This window comes from Podarcis erhardii (assembly GCF_964252035.2).
Source record: "Podarcis erhardii genome assembly, chromosome: 5".
Taxonomy (NCBI): Eukaryota; Metazoa; Chordata; class Lepidosauria; order Squamata; family Lacertidae; genus Podarcis; species Podarcis erhardii.
This window is the reverse complement of record NC_138509.1, coordinates 27,752,994-27,773,893: the sequence shown is the minus strand read 5'-3', so window position 1 is coordinate 27,773,893 and position 20,900 is coordinate 27,752,994. Positions and strand designations below refer to the sequence as shown.

Genomic DNA, 20,900 nt, shown 5'->3' with positions numbered 1-20,900 from the left:
TGCCACTTAAACTACCCATTTTTCCTTTCATGTATTCCATCCCTCTTATAGCTCTGTAACTTTCCCATGAGAGAATTTGTCACATCCAACAAGACAGCATAAAAAGATATCCATGTTGTTCAGAAATATAAAAATGGTGGCCTGTACATCCATCTTTCCAGGTGATCCTGCCCACTCAGCAGTTCCACTAATCCACTTCCCTCTGTGCATTGACACCAAAATTCCAGTTTAGCAAAAAATTCATTCTATGTTATTTAATAAATTATCCTGCCCTAAACATCTTAAGTGAAAAAAGCAAAAACATTAGAACTCCCCACTGTCAGACATCTTTCTACTGTAAGGCAAGACACAAATAAACAGAATCCTAAGATGTACTTGTCTCTGACAAGATGCACAGACAATCTAATACAAAAGTCAAAAGCATTGCACATGAAGAATTCAGGGGGTGGAGTGAGCAGCCAACCCACTTAGTTGATTCCAAGACATTTCGTCTTCAGCAAAATTGCACGTTTCCCATCCCAGTGGAGGAAAGACGCTGGAAGGTCACATATAGCTCACACAAGTGTTTCCAATCAAAAGCTCCTTCCCAAAATTATCAACAGTGCTGGCGTAAGCTTTTTTTTATATAAAAAAACAACCACCATGGAAGTGAAAAATATGTTCAGAAGAAAAATAAAAACAATTGTTTTTATAAGAACGATGAAATCACATCCTTATATTTTAGTTTTGAAAGGAATGTGAGAATATTTTCTCAAGCTTGGCAAGACATGATCATTGCAACTCAAGAGGGCACGCCCGAGGATATTCTGGCTCAAAATAAATAGTAGCTTGTGCATTTTACTCTTCCATTAAATGTAACCATTGCTACCATGTGCCACCATTACTAAAAATTACCCTACCATATTTAGACAGAAGTCTGAGATTATGATCAAGATTTAAAACAACCATGAAACTATTTCAGCACAACTAAAGAGATTTCAGGCTATTTCTTGCTCAACCAGGAGTTCACTCCCCCACCCCCTGACTGCATTTGAAAGTGAGATAGTTTAGCTTGGTATCAGATCACTTTTGGGATCTTTTCTGGAGAGGAGACAAAGGCTTTAAGCTAGGCTAAAGGAGTCTTGCCCCTGCAAGCATCCATGGGATCAGAGCAGGTTTAAAGAGAGATGTGGAAGAATGACAATTTGCAATTGGTATGATTCCAACCATTTTAGATTTGAGGCAGCTCAGTACATTACTTCCTATAATGTTTTTATTTCCCTACAGATATTAAGCTGCATGGCATTTGAATGAGACAGGACAAAGACATTGAAAGTATTCATTTTATTAAGTAACTTTTTTTAAAAAAAAATCTTTTCAAGAGCCATTGCATTGCATCTTCAAAAATAGCATATACATAGGTAAAGAAGTATCAGTACAAAACTCAGTACTACAAATATGTAAACAAGTTGACAGTCTGTTACAGATGGGGAAGTTAAAGCTTACAGTCTTAAAGCTGCAATTAGTCAGTATGTTGAAATTGCATTTGTAAGAGCTGGTAAGTAGAAGCAGTCCTTGAAAATAGTTTAATGTTTCTTTTGCATAATACGTACTTCATTCAACATTGATCTATCATCTTTCAACAAAATACCTTGTTTTTGACGTGGTAAAACCATTATATTTAATTTGCAGCAATTATTTTGCCATTCTTTGAATCCAAAAAGTTATTTGAATCCAAGAAGCTAAAAAATGGATTTTAAAAATGGGAGAAAGGAATTGCTTTTCATTCATTTCACTGAAGGACAACCTCACTGAGTGTCCAAGGAATGTGCCACTTGTAGTTTCCATGGGTGCACACAAAGCGGCCTTTAGTCTTTCGATATACTTGAACCAGGAAGATTCAGCCAACCAAAAGCTCCCTTTGTATCACACCCATACCATACAAGTACAATCACACCTGCACCATACACATGCAAGCACTACATGTAACTTTTGAGTATTCATGATACAAGTACACACCAACAACATAACATACAAAGCAGCCCTTAAGCCTTACAAATTTTCAGGATGAGTCTGTTTGACTAAAGGCATGGATATATTAAAAAAAAAAAGCTGAAATAACATATCATTTCACAATCAATTCCTATACAGTTCCTGTGAAATTATCTGGTTGGATCAGTTGTAGGAAGATACAAAACTGTTTTGTCTGACCCAGTATGGTGTGTGCTTCTACATAATAAGCCACAAGTTATTTTAAAAGCAAAAGTGGAAGACATAAGTTGAAAACTAGGCTGGCTTATTTTAGAACTACGGTCCTCCAGTCTGTAGGCTTAAAAAACCCCCCCTAAGGCTGATTTAAATTTTGATAACAGAGGGATTATACAACAGAAAGTCTTCTGAAAGATAATGCTGGGAATGCACCTCCAATTCAGATACTATACTCCTTTCTCCCTACACTCAGTGTAACCACATTAGTAGCTACTCTGAGGGCCAAACTAGAGAAGATACCATTCAACAATTAGCAGCTACATAGGTGGCTTTTTAAAAAGAAATTGCAGCCACAGAGACATCAGTCTGAATTGGGAACTTTGTGTGGGAATAGCCCCCTCCCCCCCCGATTTTCAATTGGGGGGGGGATGCTCCATGCCAATCAGCCCCATCCCCAGCAGCTGTAATTTACCTTTTAAAAAATCAATGATGTACAGTGGTGCCTCGCAAGACGAAATTAATTCGTTCCGCAAGTCTCTTCGTCTTGCGAGTTTTTCGTCATGCGATGCACGGTTTTCCATAGGAATGCATTGAAAATCAATTAATGCGTTCCTATGGAAACCGCCTTCCCCCGACCTCTTCTGGCGGGCGGCATTTTAAAATCGCCCGGGACAGCGGAGGACTTCTCCGCTGTCCGGGCGATTTAAAAGCCCCTGGGAAGGCAAGCAGGGGGGACAAAGACTTTTGCCCCCCGCCTGCCTTCAGAAGAGGTCCAGGACAGGCTTCGCGGACCTCTCCGCAAGCAGCGGGAGCGCTCCTTGCGGAGAGTTGCCAGCGCGCCCAGGCTTCGCGGCCCCGCCGCCCGGCTTCGGGACATCGTTCCGATGCCAGGCGGCGGGGGGAGGCTTTCTCTCCCCGCCGCCCGGCATCGGGACGATGCCCCGAAGCCGGGCGGCGGGGGGAGGCTTTCCCGCCCCGAAGCCGGGCGGCGGGGGGAGGCGTTCCCGCCCCGCCGCTCGGCTTCGGGACATCGTTCCGATGCCGGGTGGCGGGGGGAGACTTTCCCGCCTCGCCGCCCGGCATCGGGGCATCGTTCCGATGCCGGGCGGCGGGGGGAGACTTTCCCGCCTCGCCGCCTGGCATCGGGACATCGTTCCGATGCCGGGCAGCGGGGGGAGACTTTCCCGCCTCGCCGCCCGGCATCGGGGCATCCTTCCGAAGCCCGGCGGCGGGAGGAGGTGTCCCCGCCCCGCCGCCAGGCTTCGGAGGAGGTCCGAGGACAGCGGGGAAGACGAGCTGCGCTTCCCCACTGTCCCGGAGATTTCCCTATGGGCTGTCGTCTTGCGAAGCAAGCCCATAGGGAAATTCGTCTTGCGAAGCGCCTCCAAAACGGAAAACCCTTTCGTCTAGCGGGTTTTCCGTCTTGCGAGGCGTTCGTCTTGCGGGGCACCACTGTATCTAATTTTGTGAACAGCGTCTTAGCAAGTTCGGTACAAAAATGTAAAAGCAAGCATTGTTTCTTATTAAAATCCTGTTTCCAAAGCTGAAGAGAAAACAGTTCTTTAGTTCCTTATTTGGAGCAAGCTGTCAGTATTCAGAATAAATGATAAATTCTTCTCTGGAGAAGAGACACTTCCACATGGCATGAATTAAAAATTGTGAAGCATATGCATATTTGGAACCACTTCCTTTGGAACCACTTTACCAAGTTAAAACCCTAGTACCAACATATATAACAGCAGCAATTTTTTTCAAGTGTTCGGTTAAAAAGTGTGCAGCGCTCAAAGCTGTGAAGATCAGGCTTAAAATGTGAACTTCTTTTCATGATTTCTTACATAACGTTTAATGGCTGAGGGTCTGACATGGTTCTTGCATCCAGAAGCAGCACTAAAACTCCTGGTTATTCTAATAGATTTGGAAGATTCACCTGTCTAAAAAGGACAAGACATTCCTCAGGAATCTAGCCAAAAATAATAGTATATTGTGAGCCAGCACTTAAGTAGTGAATACTTAAGAATATCAAGATTTAGAACATTTCAAGTGCTACTCTTGAATGGCATAACGAACATCACAGAAGTGTATCAAGCTAACACAAGCTCTACAGATTATGCTTGTTTTACATAAGATATGTACATATATGTAAGCCCAACTATCCAGTTGCTCTGGATCATATACAACAAAGTATTTCAGTATCTGGCTGTGTAGCTGAACTTTCCTTCCCTCTCCTTTCTTCTCCCATGAGAGCCCTAAATCTGTTCTGGGGTTTCACCAACCGTCTGCAGCAGATTTGGGGAGGACATGCAGGGAAAGGGCAAATATGACACTGGAAATGAAAAATCTTGCAACTGCTTGGTTGCATACCACCCTTGTGTTCCTGAAATGGCCTTCAGTTCTCTGCAGTGCCCCAACATAAAACCTTCAATGTTTTACAAAAGAATAAAAAACACAAGCACAATAAAAAGCATACGCAAGATGATTCTTAAACACTAGAAACACAGGACTCTAAAATAATAGAACAACTAAATTTAGAGTGTGCAAGTTTTTCCTGTTTCTTGAGTTTGACATGTCTAGTACACGGTACATCATACGACTGCTGGTATCCAACAGAAAGGTTTGAAATCTTTTGGGTCTTGTAGTTAAATTCCTTTATATACATTCCAAAAAGAAAAGGCACCTGGCCCATATTACTCAGCTGCGTGCTCTCACATGCAGCAGTGAACCCATAAGAGAAAGTCCACACGAAGATAAACTTGATAAGAGTTGCATGCAGAAAGTGCTAAGTTCAATCCCTGATGGTCTCCAGGTGTTGCTTGAAGAAATACCTGTCTGAAACACTGAGGAGATGCTGCCATTGTAGACTATACTAAACTAGATAGACCAACGGTCTGACTGTGTGTTGCAGCTTTCTGTGTTCCTTGGTCAACACTCCATTGAAAAAATCAATTAGAACTGCAATACTACAGATCACAGCATGCAAGTGTCCAGATACAGATAACAAAGGGACCTGTGTAACACATTTATTGTGGCACAAACTTCTGTGGACTACAGTGCACATCTACCTGTAACTCAGGGTAACACTTCATGTATCTGTGAACTGTAGTTCATGGAAGCTCATGCCTGTTGTTTTTGCTGCAAAAGACTAGCACAGGGGCTGCTCTGGAAAGAGATAATGTTCTGAGTGATCAACTCGGCTGTATGCACAGGCTACCCTCAAATCCCTGGTTACAGTAAAGCAATATACAGACCTCCAAACAATGAAGCAAGTTATGTGAGCCTCCTGGGGTTGTTGTTATTTTAGTTCTATACTGCAAATTCATATAAAAATATATCTATGCAGTGTACAGAATTTCAACTAAAAGAAACTTCAGACTGAATAAAGCAGTCTCCCCATGTCACATAGCAGTGAGGAAATTATCAAAAGCAGTTTGTCATGTTTTAAGAAAGTGAATTCCACTAGGTAGAAGAAAACCCTTGAACAGCCATAAGTTGTTCTTTGGATCCAAGCCATTAAGAAGAATAATTGTGAATGACTTTTTCTTTCACACTCAATACTCTTACATTGCATTTTAAGAATTTTTAAGGAATCTAGCACAACGATGCATTCAAGTATAAGCTTTCCAAGTATAAAAAGGAAATTCTGGAAGTGCTGAGATTTTCAGTAAGTGTTGGCATTAACCAAGCACAATGCTCATCCACAAAAGCCACAATTAAAAGTCTCTAAGAGTCAGCTGTTAAATTATTTCACTTATGAAGTACAAAAGCGTAATGTGCTAACCTAAACATATTAGCAATTAGTTTTAAGAAACTGAGATTAAACATAACTCCACTCTTTAAAGCAATATATTCTTACCACCATGACTGAATTATTGATATGGATAATCCCTAAACATAGTGGCCAGTTAAGTCAGGTATGCACGCAGAGCTCTGTGCATGCAGGGCTTTCCCCTTCCTCTTCAATGATCAAGAAAATGGACTACACAGGCAATGGGAATCCACACGTATGCCAAGTGTTTCCCTTCAGAGAATGGAGAAGTCCTATGCAGGACAAGGCCCTATTGTGGGCCTGCAGGAAGCAACTAATATAGCAGTTTGACATGCTGAATTGTGAAATTGTTTAGAAGTACACTTGTGGTCTTCTCTTCACTTTGTATTTTAATGAGCCATACCGCACCTGAAAGAAAAAAATGGCATGGAAGATTTAGATACGCAGGGCAAAATCTGGTGCAAAATTTGTAAAACTGGCTGTTTATTTTCTGTCAGGAATAGAATCAAGAATAAGGACATGAATGAAAGTGTTAATGCAATTATGTGCAATAAAAACAGCTTCAGATCATTAGCAGCCTTTAAAGACTTCCAGTCTGTTCACAGGGGTAGCCAATATGGTGTCCTTCACATGTAGTTTGAGTACAGCTCCCACCATCTCTGAACATGCCAGCTGATAGTAGGCCAAAACATCTGGATGGTTCTATGTTTGTTACCCCAAATGACCACTACAGAACACACAACCAGGTTGATGCATACAGTACAGTCATCAAGAGCTATTGCACCCCCTTCCCATTGTTAGTTCCCTTAGCATATGAATGATTTGACAAAATACTGAACAGAAAAACCTGGCAAAGCAGGACATGAAAAAACAGATAAAAGCATATTTGAAAGCTGGAACAGAATAATGCTGTGTGAATGTCACTTAAACCACAATTTGAGAGATCCGGAGCCAACTGCTGGAACAGCAATCTTCCTCCCTCCTAGGGAAAACATGTTCTCCCTCCCAGCTTCAGCATAACTCAGAGGGATTTCAGCATTATTCCTTTAAGCAGACATTGAACCCAAATGTTCAGTCAGTTCCAACTTACCCTGACCTATGGTACAAGAGAAGGGGGAATGGAGTCCTGAGAGGGAAGGGAGTAGAAAGAACGAGCAGGGGACTCCCCATTGCTTAACCCAGCCTTCCTCAAGCTGGTGTCCTCCAGATTTTGTTGGGACTCCAGTTCCCATGGGCATCATGCTGGGGAAGGTAGCTTAACTACTGTTAAAAGGCAACCAGTGCATCACTCAGAAAAAGTTCATACACTAGTAAACCAATTTATAAAATCATAGCTGAAGACTGCCAGATGCACCTTTTGAATTATAGCACTTTGAACATCCAACTATGGTAGCATGATGAGCCAACAGTTAATATTTAAAGGCCGTTTGTATCATGAAAAAGCTTTAATAAAACCTTATTTTGAAAAAAGAAAGGCTATGTTTCAAAATATCCCCCCAGAGAGACATAAAACACTTAAAAAAAAAAAGTCTCTCTTCCAGGCAGCCTTAGAATCACCAAAAAAATCAGCAAAACAAAAAGATGTCAGTAACAACAGTGGAAAAAGCTGCATAAAACACACATTTCCCTTGATCTGGTTCTTGCTGCAGAGCAAGCTGGAAATATTCAGCTTATTAGGTGTTATTTCATGTGCCCATTGTCAGAGACATGGCCTGGAGCAGCTACCCCACTCTGCTGGGGGCAGAATGGTCAGAGAGGGTATCTGGCTAACAGGGCTCTGAACTGCAGGACACACAGGGACGTCAACAAAATGGCTTCCAACTGCCCTCAGCAACATTGTGGAGCATGAAGGTTGTCTTGGTACTCTTGTGACCTTCATGTGATAAACAGGAAGATCAACTGCTCGAGCGCAGATAGCATAAATTCTTATCGGAACCTAAGCAAACAGGAGTGAGAGTGCATTACTGCTGTCCATCAGGAGTGAGGTGTTGCCAATATGTAAATGACACACAGCTTTATTTCTTTGTACCATCTGAACACAAAACTTTATATTACTAAGTAAAGATGTACTTGCCTCTTTGCGGCCTTTGATAGTTTTTACCGATTTCATACTTTGTGTTCGCCGGAGACCTCTCTGAGTGAACGTCTCATCCTCTGAATACGTCCCTTCCCTCTCCTCATCTGTTTTATCATCTTCAGAATCTTTTTTTAATGGAATATTGTAACCTGATACTGCAAAGTTGAAAGTTTATTAAATTATAAATCATTGGTATAAATTATCTTTAAGTAAGGCAAATACTGGGAACTAGAAAAAGCTGGGCTATCCTGATAAAATCTGCAGGAACAAGGCTTTCTCAGTTTCCAGTAAAATAACATGGTTGTATTCATCCAACTGCTTGCTTTATACAAAATTTAATGGGCAACATCCAATATCAGTTATCACCTGATCTAGCAAAACCAGAAACATCCCAGTTCTTTTAGTAATATACAAACCTAAAGTTTCATTGGTGGTGGAGCTTCTGCTTCTCTTTTTTGTATCAGGTAATGTTTGGTACTGTCTTTGTCCCACTGGTTCATCACCTTGTATAGCTGTTAAGTCATGCATACTGAAACTCCGCAGCTTTTCAGTTATTGCCCCTTGACCCTGAAAAATTAAGGGGGAGGGGGAAGAGAAATGTTTCAATAGGAAAAGGATCATTTCCCCCCAAAGTTTATTTGTAACAGTCAAAATACAAATTGTACTATTACAGGGCATCACATGCAGTGCTTCTATTTCCATCAAGCATATTTTGTTCTTTTGTGCAGCACCTTGCTTAAACATAAACTTAAAACTTGCATAATACAAAATTTACACTAGTAAACCAATTTATAAAATCACATTCTCTCTTTAAAAATAATGTCAGATCTTGACTGTATGTTAAAAGTTATGTTCTGCACAAACGGAGGTTTCCCAGCTTTGTATTAGAGCTGAATTGTATTGTTACACTCCCACCTGTAGATTAAGGGAGTGACAACGCAATTCTACATACATCTTCGAATGAATAATTCTCGTTGAAATCACTGGAGCTTATTCCTGATCGTGCTGTAACTATTGCAGTATAGCACATGTACAAGTGCCTCTACGGAAATGGAGCTGCAAAAAATACACCTGGAAAAGCTCTATCCCTTAAATAATTATAAGGGGCATGTAAAGTTCTGGGCAAGCTGACAGTTTTGAATGCAACAAATAAGATTTCTTATCTAGCAATGCTTCCAAGTGTCAAGATGACACCTGTTGTTGTTTTTTTAAAAAAAGATGGTGTGTGTGTGTGTGTGTGTGCGCACACACACACACATGTGCAAGACAGGGCTGGAGCATGCAAGTGCATGTAGCACCTGCAATAGTTTCTATAGTCTGTGAACAAGCCTATGCAAGCCTGAGGCTCTTGCATTTCTCTCTCTGCTTTTTCCTTCGGCATGGGTGTAAGAAGGTTTATAGGATACTTCCACTTCCATTTTAGATTAACTGCCACTTGTTGCGCTGCCCAAACCCAGCCATGGTTGGTTCGAAACAAAACAGCTTGTTTTAAATCGAGCCAGAGTTTTAGATTAATTACAGTTTAGGGTTCAGAGGAAATGCTAAACTGTGGTTAATCAGAACAAAAGTTTCTGATTTGCTCCTCACACAGCTGCACAAGAAGTGGTGGTGGTGGGAATGCACAAGTCTTGAGGCTCGGACAGCCTCATCCCTATAGTGATTAACAAGGTTTATCATGAGATCCATCCAAGTTGTAGAAGCCAAAGTGACAAAAGTGTACTAGTAAGGCAATGCAGAAAAGCAGCAGTAAAAATGTAAGTAGAAAGCCGGCAGAAGCACAGTATTCAGTGTTTTGCACTACGTACCACATGTATTTGCCCAGATAGTCAGCACAGTGGTACCTCCGGTTGCGGATGGGATCCGTTCCGGAGCTCCAGTCGGATCCCGAGGTTTCCGCAACCAGAGGGACCGCTTCTGCGCATGAGGCAAAACCTGGAAAAATACTTCTAGGTTTGCCGTGTTCACATTCTGAAGGATACGCAACCGGAGGTGTGCTTATCCAGAGGTACCATTGTATTGGCTGTGCAAGAGTCCCCTGTCATGTAACTACTTTGTAGATACAGAACACATGTAAGTACTTCATACACAACACTCAATTTATGGAATTGCTTGCCATAATACGCAGTTATAGCTACTAGCTTAGATGACTTTAAAAGAGATTAAACAAAATCATGGAAAATTGGTAAATCAATGGATACTGGCTACCACAGCTAAACGGAGCCTCAGTGTTCAGAGGCATTATACTAAACATGAAGTGCTGGGATGTACAAGTTGCTGTTGCTTTCATGAATTGTTTGTGGACTTCCTGGAAGTATTTGGCTTGTTACTGTTAGAAACAGCATTCTCAAGCATTTCCCTCCATCCTAAGTGTAAGTCAGGACCATTTCAAATACGACAAAAATACTCATTTTTGTGAAATTCTATTTAGCATCTGGATCACAATTTCTGTATGAATGAGCCCTATTAGACTATTAAAAATAGTCTTAAAATTATGTACTTACTCTGAGAATTTTTATAGCTCTCCAGCTTTTATAGGCCTCCAGTTGTCAGGGAACAGCATCTTTGACCCAACTAGCTTCCTATCCTATATTGCCTTTATTGTGTCCTCCTGTCATATAGGATCTTTAAAGCAGCCAACCCAACTGTGCCTCATATATCCATTCCATCTGGTACAATCTCCTGGCCATAAAGTTCCGAATTTTATTAAAATATAATTACTGAATTTACACTTAAGCATGCAAGCTCATACAAGTTACCTTTTCCTTATTTATTTTAAGCATGCAGATGGTGAATTTCCTTGCTGTAAAACCTCCATGTGCTATTATTAAGCAGTTCTGCCCACGTGAATTAATTCACTAACAGGACCAGCAATCCTTTCAAGTACATTTGGGAGAAATTTGATTTAACAAAGGGCTGCTGTTATGGCTGATAAAGTAGCCTTATGCCATTCATTTTCTTGTTTTCAGCTGTCAACACATTAGTACTGTAGTAACATCCTTAGAGGTTGCATGATATATAATAACCTGTTTAAACATAGATCTGAAACATGGTATAAATGGTCAGAACTTCTCATACAAATCTTTGTCCATGAACAAAAAGCTACAAATTGGCAGTAACCAAAGGCCGTTATGAACCTCTGTAGATAAACCAGCAGAGGAATCATCTCAGAACAATAAATTATGTTTTTGGAAATATACAGTGGTGCCCCGCAAGACGATTGCCTCGCTAAACGAAAAACCCGCAAGACGAAAGGGTTTTCCGATTTTTTAGCGGCTTCGCAAGACGAATTTCCCTATGGGCTTGCTTCGCAAGACGAAAGCCCATAGGGAAATCTCCGGGACAGCGGGGAACCCTCTTCCCACCGCAAGCCCCGGGAAGAGAGGAGAAGCTGCGTGCCTTCCCCTCTGTTCCCGGACCTGTCCTGAAGGCTTGCGGTGGGAGGTCCGGGAACAGAGGAGAAGGCGCACAGCTTCTCCTCTCTTCCCGGGGCTTGCGGTGGGAGGAGGGTTTTTCCTCCCCACCGCCAACATTCAGAAGGCTGTTCTGAAGGCTGGCGGTGGGAAGAAAAGCCCTTCTCCCGCCTCCAGCCTTCAGAAGAGTTCCCCGCAGGGCTCCCCAAGCGGTGAATGTCTGCCCCGCGCGAGGGGCGCTCTGCTTCAGAGCGTCCCTCGCACCGGGCAGCAGGCTGCTATTCGCAGCCTAGGCAGCCCTGCAGGAACTCTTCTGAAGGCTGGCGGCGGGAGAAGGGCTTTTCTTCCCACCGCCAGCCTTCAGAAGGCTGTTCTGAAGCCTGGCAGTGGGGAGAAAAGTCCTCCCCCCCCCCCAGCCTTCAGAAGAGGTCCGGGGACAGACTGTCCCCAGACCTGGTCTGAAGGCGGTCTCCCTAGGAACGCATTAATTGATTTTCAATGCATTCCTATGGGAAACTGTGCTTCGCAAGACGAAAAACTCGCAAGACGAAAAAACTTGTGGAACCAATTAATTTCGTCTTGCGAGGCACCACTGTAATGGTCTTCATTAAACAGCTAGTTCTCAGGATAAGAGTAAATAGACAAAGCATGGCCAAATATAAAATACTACGTATGAAAGCGAAGTGAGAAGCTGCTTTGGCTGCATACCATCAGCAGTTTGCAGCGTTTGAAGTTGAGGAAATGAAACCTTGAGAATAGCAGGTACAGCAAAAATGGAAGCCATAAACAAGCCAAATAGGACGAAAGCCTACATTATTGTTTTATTTCAATAAATTGAGCTCCAATGTTCAGGAAAATCCTGCCTTGATCAAGACTCAAGAGAGGAAGGTCTTATGTCTCAGCCTTAGGAAATCCTGGATGTGTGATTTCTCTGCGTTTGTAAGAACACAGTGGTCACATCAAACCAGGCTACTGCCAATTCAGAAAGAACTGATGAGGTAGTCATAACACTAAGCCATAGTTTAAAATAAAAAAAGAGCCACAGCAAGTCATGCGCTCACATACTCTCTCCCTGGTGCAGATGTGAGTGTGAGTGCACTTATGCCAAAGACAGGCATGATTTGATCAACTGAGGCCTTAAGGAGTCAAGCAATTTCCCCTAAGAATGGCAAATTCTGCATACCCTTGCCAACTAGTAATTATTCCTCCTCAGAATCTCATCTAGTGTCAATTAAAGCAGTAGCTATTTCCTGAATAAAATGGCCGTATGCAGAATTTGAGTAGTTGTTTACCAAAAATATCTGACAACCAGTTCAAACATTATCCTGCTGCCTAAACACAACGCACAGATTATGGCTGTTTGAAAGCTTTTCGCTTGGCAGCACTCCATGAGGAGTGGCAACAATCTCAGTTATTCTTAGCACATCAAACCCAAAAGCATGGGCCACTGAACTGCTGTACAGACATTTCCACTCATATGCAAAGTTTTAGACTAGAAATGGGGTACCTGTAGCCTTCCAGATACTGCTGCACTACAACTCCCATCACTGGCTATGCTTGATCTAAGGATATGTCTAGTGTCCTGATGCCAGCTGAAGTTCATCAGGTATCTGCTACGAGTAAGGCCTTTGGGGCGGCAGTGTCAATTTTATAGAATACTCTCCTTAGGGTTTCAACAACTGATCCTTCTGGCATGAGGTTCATCTGGCTTTTTTTAGGAAGGATTTCAGCCTGACTGCTCTGACATATCCATGTCTTGCTGCAAGCTGGTTTTTCCTGCTCTACTGATTTGTTTTTGCTTCTCTTGTAGTATCTAATGTGAATCTGACTGTTTAAATGTTCACATTTCTTGTTATGAGATTTCATTCACCTTGAGGAAAGTGAAACAGAAGGGCAGGGGCTTTGCTCTGAAGATACCTCTTTAAAGTTAGCCAGATCGGCAAGTTGACAAGCAGGGCACTGTTAGCTTTAAGTACGGTATATTTTTAAGCATTTCCACTACCTTTTTCTTTCTGATCCATTGACTGCTGGTGAAACTTATCTACAAAGCATTGCTACAAGTATTAGGAAGGTTACACTTCTACTAGTTGCAGTTATAATTTCCTAGAAATATGAAAGACAGGGAGAAAAGAGGAAGCTACCCTTCACTAATGCATGGAAATTTACTGCAGGCAATGTCCATCTTGTTCAAACTATCTTGTCCCATTTATTCTAAGCACATCTTTGATTGGAGGTGTATAGATTCTCCTTTTATATTGCTATAGTTACAAATGTTGACTTCATTAGTGTCCATTAGCTACATGCCTGAATTACAGGAAGAGCCGAGAAGCTTATTACTTAAGACACGTCACAGAAAGTCAGGAGCACCTTTTGGGTCCAAGTGCAGCAGCCCAATTAAATTAATGTTTTCCAATATCACACAACTCTAAGCAAGAACAGTTATGGTTCAAGTTCATGTAGTGAATTAGTATTTTATTCTAAAAAGGTAAAGAGAATTCAGTGGGGATTTATATTAATTTGCCAACTCATATGTACTGTAGCACTGCTTCATGCTTTAATTTCCATGAACAATTACCTCAACTTGATTGAAGGAAAACAGCAGAAAGAAGCCAGAAATCCTACGGAGTGTGATTACCAGCAAGAAAAGGCAACAAGAGAGAAAGAAAGGGTCATCTTCACTATTTTTTTTAAAAAAATCATAATATAGCTAGTGTTTAAGAGAGGACATACTTTTAGAACATGCTGTTAGAAAAGAGTTATCCAACTTAATATGCAATGTATTTTTATAATGAACGGTTAAGTAATATTTACCTTTACAGCTGCTGTCACTGCGGCAGTAGCAGCTAAATTTAAGCCTTGTTTACCAAAGTTAACCATTGTTTCATAACCGCGTTCTTTGGCTTGCACAATATATTCATCAATCTCCTAAGGGGAAAAACAGGCAAACAGTGTGGACATTAATCTAATTTGACATAACATTCTCAGTGTTAAATACAAAGTACTAATGCAAGTTTCTCCTCCCCTCCCCACCCCAATTGCATTAATTTTTTTAATATTATGGAATAAATTATTTTAAACCCACAAAGAGAGGAATGTCTCACCCTTTCTCTTGAAGAAAGAAGAGGATGAAGAAACTTCCTATATATTAAACTTGCCCCTCTAGTATATGGAGAGAGCAACCAAATAACAAATGCAATCTTCAGCTCGTAGTACAATGGAAACCTGCAAAACAAATCAGAATTCAAAATTGGGTTCTGTTATTTTAGAAACAGGCACATTCCTTCTAGATCAGAAAGCTCTGGATGATACTGAATAATAACATGTTTTAAACAAAAGCTTTTTTTGGCTTTACTTTAATTATCAATAATCCTTAATCTAGTTTTACATATTATTGCTATTTTATAGCTCTACCTTTTTCAGAACTAGCATAGGATAATTCGGATAAAGGGTATGTGACACTATAATCTACAGTACGTCAAAACACAACTGGAATTGTAACATTCTGCTCTGAACCCAAACATATCTTACCAAGATATCATGAGGTCCGTTATTGTTTCAGTAACAGTATAAAGAGCAAACACAATCCAGTACATCATCCACCGCACCTGAAAAGGAAAGATGTGACAACCATTTTAATTTCCAATACATCAATGACAGAAACACAGGATACACATTTTGCAATGATTTAAACTATGCTTACTTGCTGCTTGTATTCATATGTTTTAGAAAGATGGGAACCATAGGGAGCAGCAGCAGCTGAAAGAGTCAGAACCTTTCTGATAAACAGCCCTTTTACTCTAGCTTAAATCAAAGCAGCTCTGATAGCCTGACCAACTTCTGCTGGAAAATGAACAAAACAACCTATTTGGAAGAAGCAGCTATTGTTTCACTACCATGAGTTAAATCATACAACAAGGAGAAAATACCCTCCATTCCATCGCTTTCCTTAAAATGGGGAGTCATGCTTGCAAACCACCCCACCCCTTTCTTCAAAAAAGATAATCTAGCCTTTAATGCGGACAAAACAGAAAAGTAGCACCACTGAGAATCTTCTAAATATAATTCTCACCAGTTAAGCAAGCTGCAGAAAGTGATACATGTCCATTTAAGCTAGTATTGGCAGTAGCAGTACAGAGTACAGGATAGATGGACAGATAGATATCTCCACCAAAATAAAATTTTATATCAAATTAATTTTGTGTGAGTGCTGATGATTTATGTTAGTGTCAGATGGAACCCTACTCATTTTGTATCACAGGAATGTTGCTGACCCGATAGCTATAATATAACCTATGGCAATCTATACAGTCCAACAGTACCAGCCCTTAGCAAGCTACCAAATTACCGCAAAGATTACAGTGGTTTAGCTGGGTCCCATCGCCTGTGTTCAGTTTGAGACCTCCAGCATCCTAAGGTAAAGGTAAAGGGACCCCTGACCATTAGGTCCAGTTGTGGCTGACTCTGGGCTTGCGGCACTCATCTCGCTTTATTGGCCGAGGGAGCCAGCGTACAGCTTCCGGGTCATGTGGCCAGCATGACTAAGCCACTTCTGGCAAACCAGAGCAGCACACAGAAACGCCCTTTACCTTCCCGCCAGAGCGGTACCTATTTATCTACTTGCACTTAGTGTTTTCGAACTGCTAGGTTGGCAGGAGCAGGGACCGAGCGACAGGAGCTCACCCCGTTGCGGGGATTCGAACCGCTGACCTCCTGATTGGCAAGTCCTAGGCTTTGTGGTTTAACCCACAGCGCCACCCGCGTCCCTTTCCAGCATCCTATGCAGAGGCTAATCAGAGCTATCCCTCGCTCCAGTGGGTAGTCTTATACTTTCTGAGCAAAATATCCACTTCTGCTGGCATGCTCCACTCACTGAATGATACCGTGTTCCAGTCCAGTTCAGAAGTTCATTATCTTGCTTTAATAAGACACAGAAACACAACAATCCAAATCAATGTTCCATCACTGACCCATTGACTCTATAGAGACGGAGTAGCTTTCCATAGTTTCAGGTGCAAGTCTTTCCTAGCTCTACCTACGATTTTCTGCAAACAAAACATGCTCTCCTATAAAGCTATAGCCCTTCTCCAAATAAGTCTGTGGCCAGTACACCCCTTTGCATGAACTGTGATTGAACCACATTCTCTAACCAGTTTCCCATTTCACCCATTTATCAATTCTGGAACAAGGCAGACTCTTTAAAACAGTTTTGAACCACAGTTTCAAGATTTTGACTTGTTCTGAACTTGGTAGGAATGGTCTCCCTGTTCTAAAGAAAGGGGAAAGTGTGATTAGAGACTTCCTGATTTAAATCACAGCTTATGAAAAGGGTGTGTGTATGGGTGTATCTTGTTCAAATCTCAACCTCAGTGAATATATAGTCATCCAAACGTGATCAGTAAGTGGACCAGACAAAAGAATCTGAATGCAGAAGCACAGACTGGATGAAATGTCATGGAGAGTCTTCCTTAAAATGTGCTTTTAAAGAGAGCACAGATTCTCAAAGCATGCGATGGGCAAGAAAAGTGTCTGTAGTCACTATTTTTGCCGCTTGAAAAATGAACTGCAGTATTAAGTCCAAGGATTTATTCCCATAGGATATTTTAATCTGTCTCTTTTACATTTCCTACACACATTTATGTCATACTTGGTAATTTAGAGGGTTACCAGAAGGGATCTATTGCTAACTACGCTATACAAACCACTACAAAAATAGCCAGATGCCATTTCCCTGTTAAAACAAAAAATACATAAATAAGTACTGGGTTTCAATTTATAATAAAAGTTATGCTCTAGTTGTTTAAAAAGCAATTCTCAAAGTCAGGTTGTAAGAATATTCTACAAAGTTATCCTGCTTCCAAATGCATGAAGTACAGTTTTTTGGAGCAAAACATTTTTCTCTAGCTTATTAGCCTGACACTTCTAATCCCAGTTCTCCACAAGGCAGACCATATCAAAATGCCACCATACCAAAATACAAAAAATTGAAAGACACAGCACTACTGAATTTAAAGAAAGAAAGAAACCAATTTTCAAAGCTAAGCTAAAAAAAAAGCTTTTATAAAACTACAAGTTGTAATTTACATAGTAGATCAATTAATTACCATACTTTTCCGTGTATAAGACTAGGTTTTTTTTACTAAAAAATAATGTTAAAGGGGGGGGTAGTCTTATACACGGAGGCAATCTCCCCCCATTTTCTTAATTTTGAGTCCCCAAAAATAGGGGGCGTCTTATACACAGTGGTGTTTAATACATGGAAAAATACAGAATATCTTTAGCCGATTAACTAGCGTGGGGGGTGGGGGTTAATCAGCAAGGACATGTTTTTATTTGTGATATGTAAACTTACTTAATCACCCAGTTGAGCAATTATATGCATTTTATTAATCAACTAAAAGGTATTTAGACGGCTGACAGCCTTACGTAATCAATTTTAAAATTACACCATTGAACTCATAGATGTATTTTCCCTTGGAGCAAACTTCGCTCACTTTATTTTTTGAAATTCCTCAGGTTCAGACAGATTTCTTAGCATTTCAGACTGAACAGAGCACCAGTCATGTGCTGATATCCTAAGCTTAATTCCCAAAGGAATTAGAGGGTATTTTAAGCATGAGTGAACAGAGTTAAATTAGTGTACATGCCAGCTGAAGTTACTACACTGATGGGCTGTCTTCATCTGAAAAAAATTGACCTTCAGGTGAACTTCCATAGACTGAGCAGAATGCTTTAATGCAGAGGAAATGGGGAAGAATAGCAGAGGAAACAGGGGGAAATGCCTTAGCTCTAAAACTTAAGGGTAATTCACTGGCATGTTAATCACCCTAGTGCAGTGTTAGAAACTGAGGTATGAAAGCTAGGAGCTAAATGGCACCTTAAACCTAGGTTATGGGCACCGCAATCGAGTGTCTAGGTGCGCTTTTTTATAACAAGAATACAAAGCTGAAAATGAATGAACTGCAGCTAAAACCTTATGTTCATTTTTCACATGGTCTAGTCCTCATCTGAAGACTGCAAAAAACAAAGCCATACTCCCCCTGCCCAGCCCCTAATATTCTTATGAGGGTCCCTTCTCCAGTCTTCAGAGAGTGGCTGGAAGTAGTGAGGCAGAAAAAGGTCCTTTTCTTCCAGCAGTGGCAGTTTTAATCTGAATTCTTAGGTGCAGTACTGCGCTCAGAGCTCAGAAACTGCTTGCATTAATGAAATTCCCTGTTGCAAAACGCGCCTAGCACAATGAGAATTTTGAACACTGCCCTAGTGATTCCATGGAGCCATATTTTGTGGGTTGCACAATTTTAAAAGAGAAATTATTTATTGGTAAAGTGCTCTTTGCAGGGCTAAAAAGAATGTTTCTGATCATTTGGGGCAATGAAAAATCATTTATTAATGCATACTAACATACTATCCATAAGAAGACCATATCAACAAAGATTTATCTCCTAAAAGGAATCAAATCCGATTTTTTAGAAATATGTAAACATGAAGATTTTTTTCTCAGGGGTCAAGAATTTATATTCTGATGGAAGACATGCTTGCTTATTAGTGCATGATTTCTGAATTTAAAAACTGAAATGTCGACATGCATGTGTTAGGGTGTGCTCTGAAGGCATGAGACCTGGATGAATGACCACCTAGGAACCACAGGTTCCATGACTGAAAAAAGGTGAGGTGTACATTTAAGAAAATATATAAATATTAATGTTTATATGTAAATCATCAACACAGAGCAATGACAGATTAGATGTACTGCTGCAGGAGAGGATAATTTATGGCATTTCAGATGTTGTTGGGTTGTGACTCTTGCAAGAAAAGTAGCAATACCAACTCTTTACCCAACTCAACTGAATTAAAGTCTCATGAATTTCAGTCTCTGTTCTCTGTACTTATATTATTCCATTTTATATATACTTAAGGGGGGAAAACTTAAGGGTAAAAAGCTTTAAATGCCAGGCGTTGATAATTACATTTGAGAAGTTAACATTATTATGTTCACGTATTACCAATAATTATTTGAACTAAACTGCTAGTGGAAAGGGGATTTGTGGAAGAGAGTCTGTTTTAAACAAAGAGACATGCTTCCTTAGAGAATGCGTTTAATAATTCAGTATTTCAAGCAGTGCCTGCTTGGGGCAATTACGAACTCAACATCCTGGATGACAGGCTTGCTAATTCAGTCTCAAGGAACTAAAGTTCACCTGGCAAGTTAAAGCAATATTTCAGTTTCACATGCGGAAAGTTTAGCTGGCCCCATCTCATTAGCCATGCTCATACAATCATATACAGCAAGATGGGGAACCTCCGGATGCTGATGGCAACTAACTTCAATCAACTTCAGTCAGCATGGCCAATGGCCAGCGGTGACTGGAGCTATAGTCAAACAACATCTGGATGGCTAAAGTTTTGCCATCCCCAATATACAGATACTAGTTCAAATAACGACAATGTACAGTATTTACACAGTGTTGAAACAGGGAACCATGGTGAAGTACTTCCAAAGAAAATACTGGCTTATATTCCTGGCTTGTTTGGAAGCATTGTGCCGTAGTTCCCAGTTCAGACGTAACTGAAAATAATGTCTGTACTGAATCCTGGGGTGTTTTTGCTACCCATGTAAAGACGACTATAGAAGCGGGAAAGGGGTTATATGTGGTTGAACTCCACTCATGCATATCCACGAATATTAAGTGAACAATGAAAACTTAGTAAGACATCCTAACAAGACCAAAGCATATACTTGCCTTGTCTCCTAAATTCCTGCCTAATCTGTATATAGATTGTGTTGGTTGAAGTTCTACTAGTAATTAACAGGTGATAAATCTTTGTTTTTAAAAATAGTTTGTGCTTGCCCTTTGAGAATTTGAACCACAGTAAAGTTGTAGGGAAAGTCTCAGATGCAAAGCAGGGAAGCGTTTTAATTAATTTTTCAAGCAAGAATATACAACTTGTACAAAATGTTGTTTTAAACTTTAAAAATCACGTGGTATGGGTCACAAGAATCAAAGACCTTTAATCTTCCTGGATTGTAGAAGATTTGTCAGCTCTCTGCTATCTCGGATAAGGCTGTCAAAGTGTTTATTCCCTTGTAAGACCACATCCAAGGGATGAAAAGAGCACCTCCAGAATAGTTCCTATGTAATCTCACCTTCAAGGACATACTATCTGCTCTAACTAAATTTGTCAAAGTTTAATGTTTTGTGAAGGCTGTGTGGAGAAAACTTGTTCTCAACATGATTCAACCAAGGTGATAACAATTCTGACTCCCTTGTTTTGAAGGAGAGCTTCAGATCCCCTTTCTCAAACTGGAAGGTGCGTTGTTGCTGGAGAGGAATAGACAGCTGTATTGAAAAAGACATACAAAGAAGCCCACCCGCCAAAAAACACAGAAACCAAAAAGAAAACACCACTAGAGGCAGAAGATCACAGATTCCAACTCATTCAACTACATAAAGACTCTCATAAAATT

At 40.7% G+C, this 20,900-nt stretch overlaps 1 protein-coding gene across 1 annotated transcript in view; it reads right to left on the bottom strand.

Annotated features, from left to right (window-relative positions):
* Positions 1-4,642: 4,642 nt before the first annotated feature.
* REEP3 (receptor accessory protein 3) overlaps positions 4,643-20,900 on the bottom strand; it is a 31,283-nt gene continuing 15,025 nt past the window's right edge. The window contains exons 3-8 of the mRNA XM_081861286.1: positions 14,966-15,042; positions 14,539-14,659; positions 14,249-14,362; positions 8,444-8,594; positions 8,025-8,176; positions 4,643-6,358 (exon numbers count right to left, since the gene is read on the bottom strand). Coding sequence (XP_081717412.1) covers positions 6,302-6,358; positions 8,025-8,176; positions 8,444-8,594; positions 14,249-14,362; positions 14,539-14,659; positions 14,966-15,042 — 672 coding nt within the window. The 3' untranslated portion in view covers positions 4,643-6,301. The remainder of the gene's footprint in view (positions 6,359-8,024; positions 8,177-8,443; positions 8,595-14,248; positions 14,363-14,538; positions 14,660-14,965; positions 15,043-20,900) is intronic.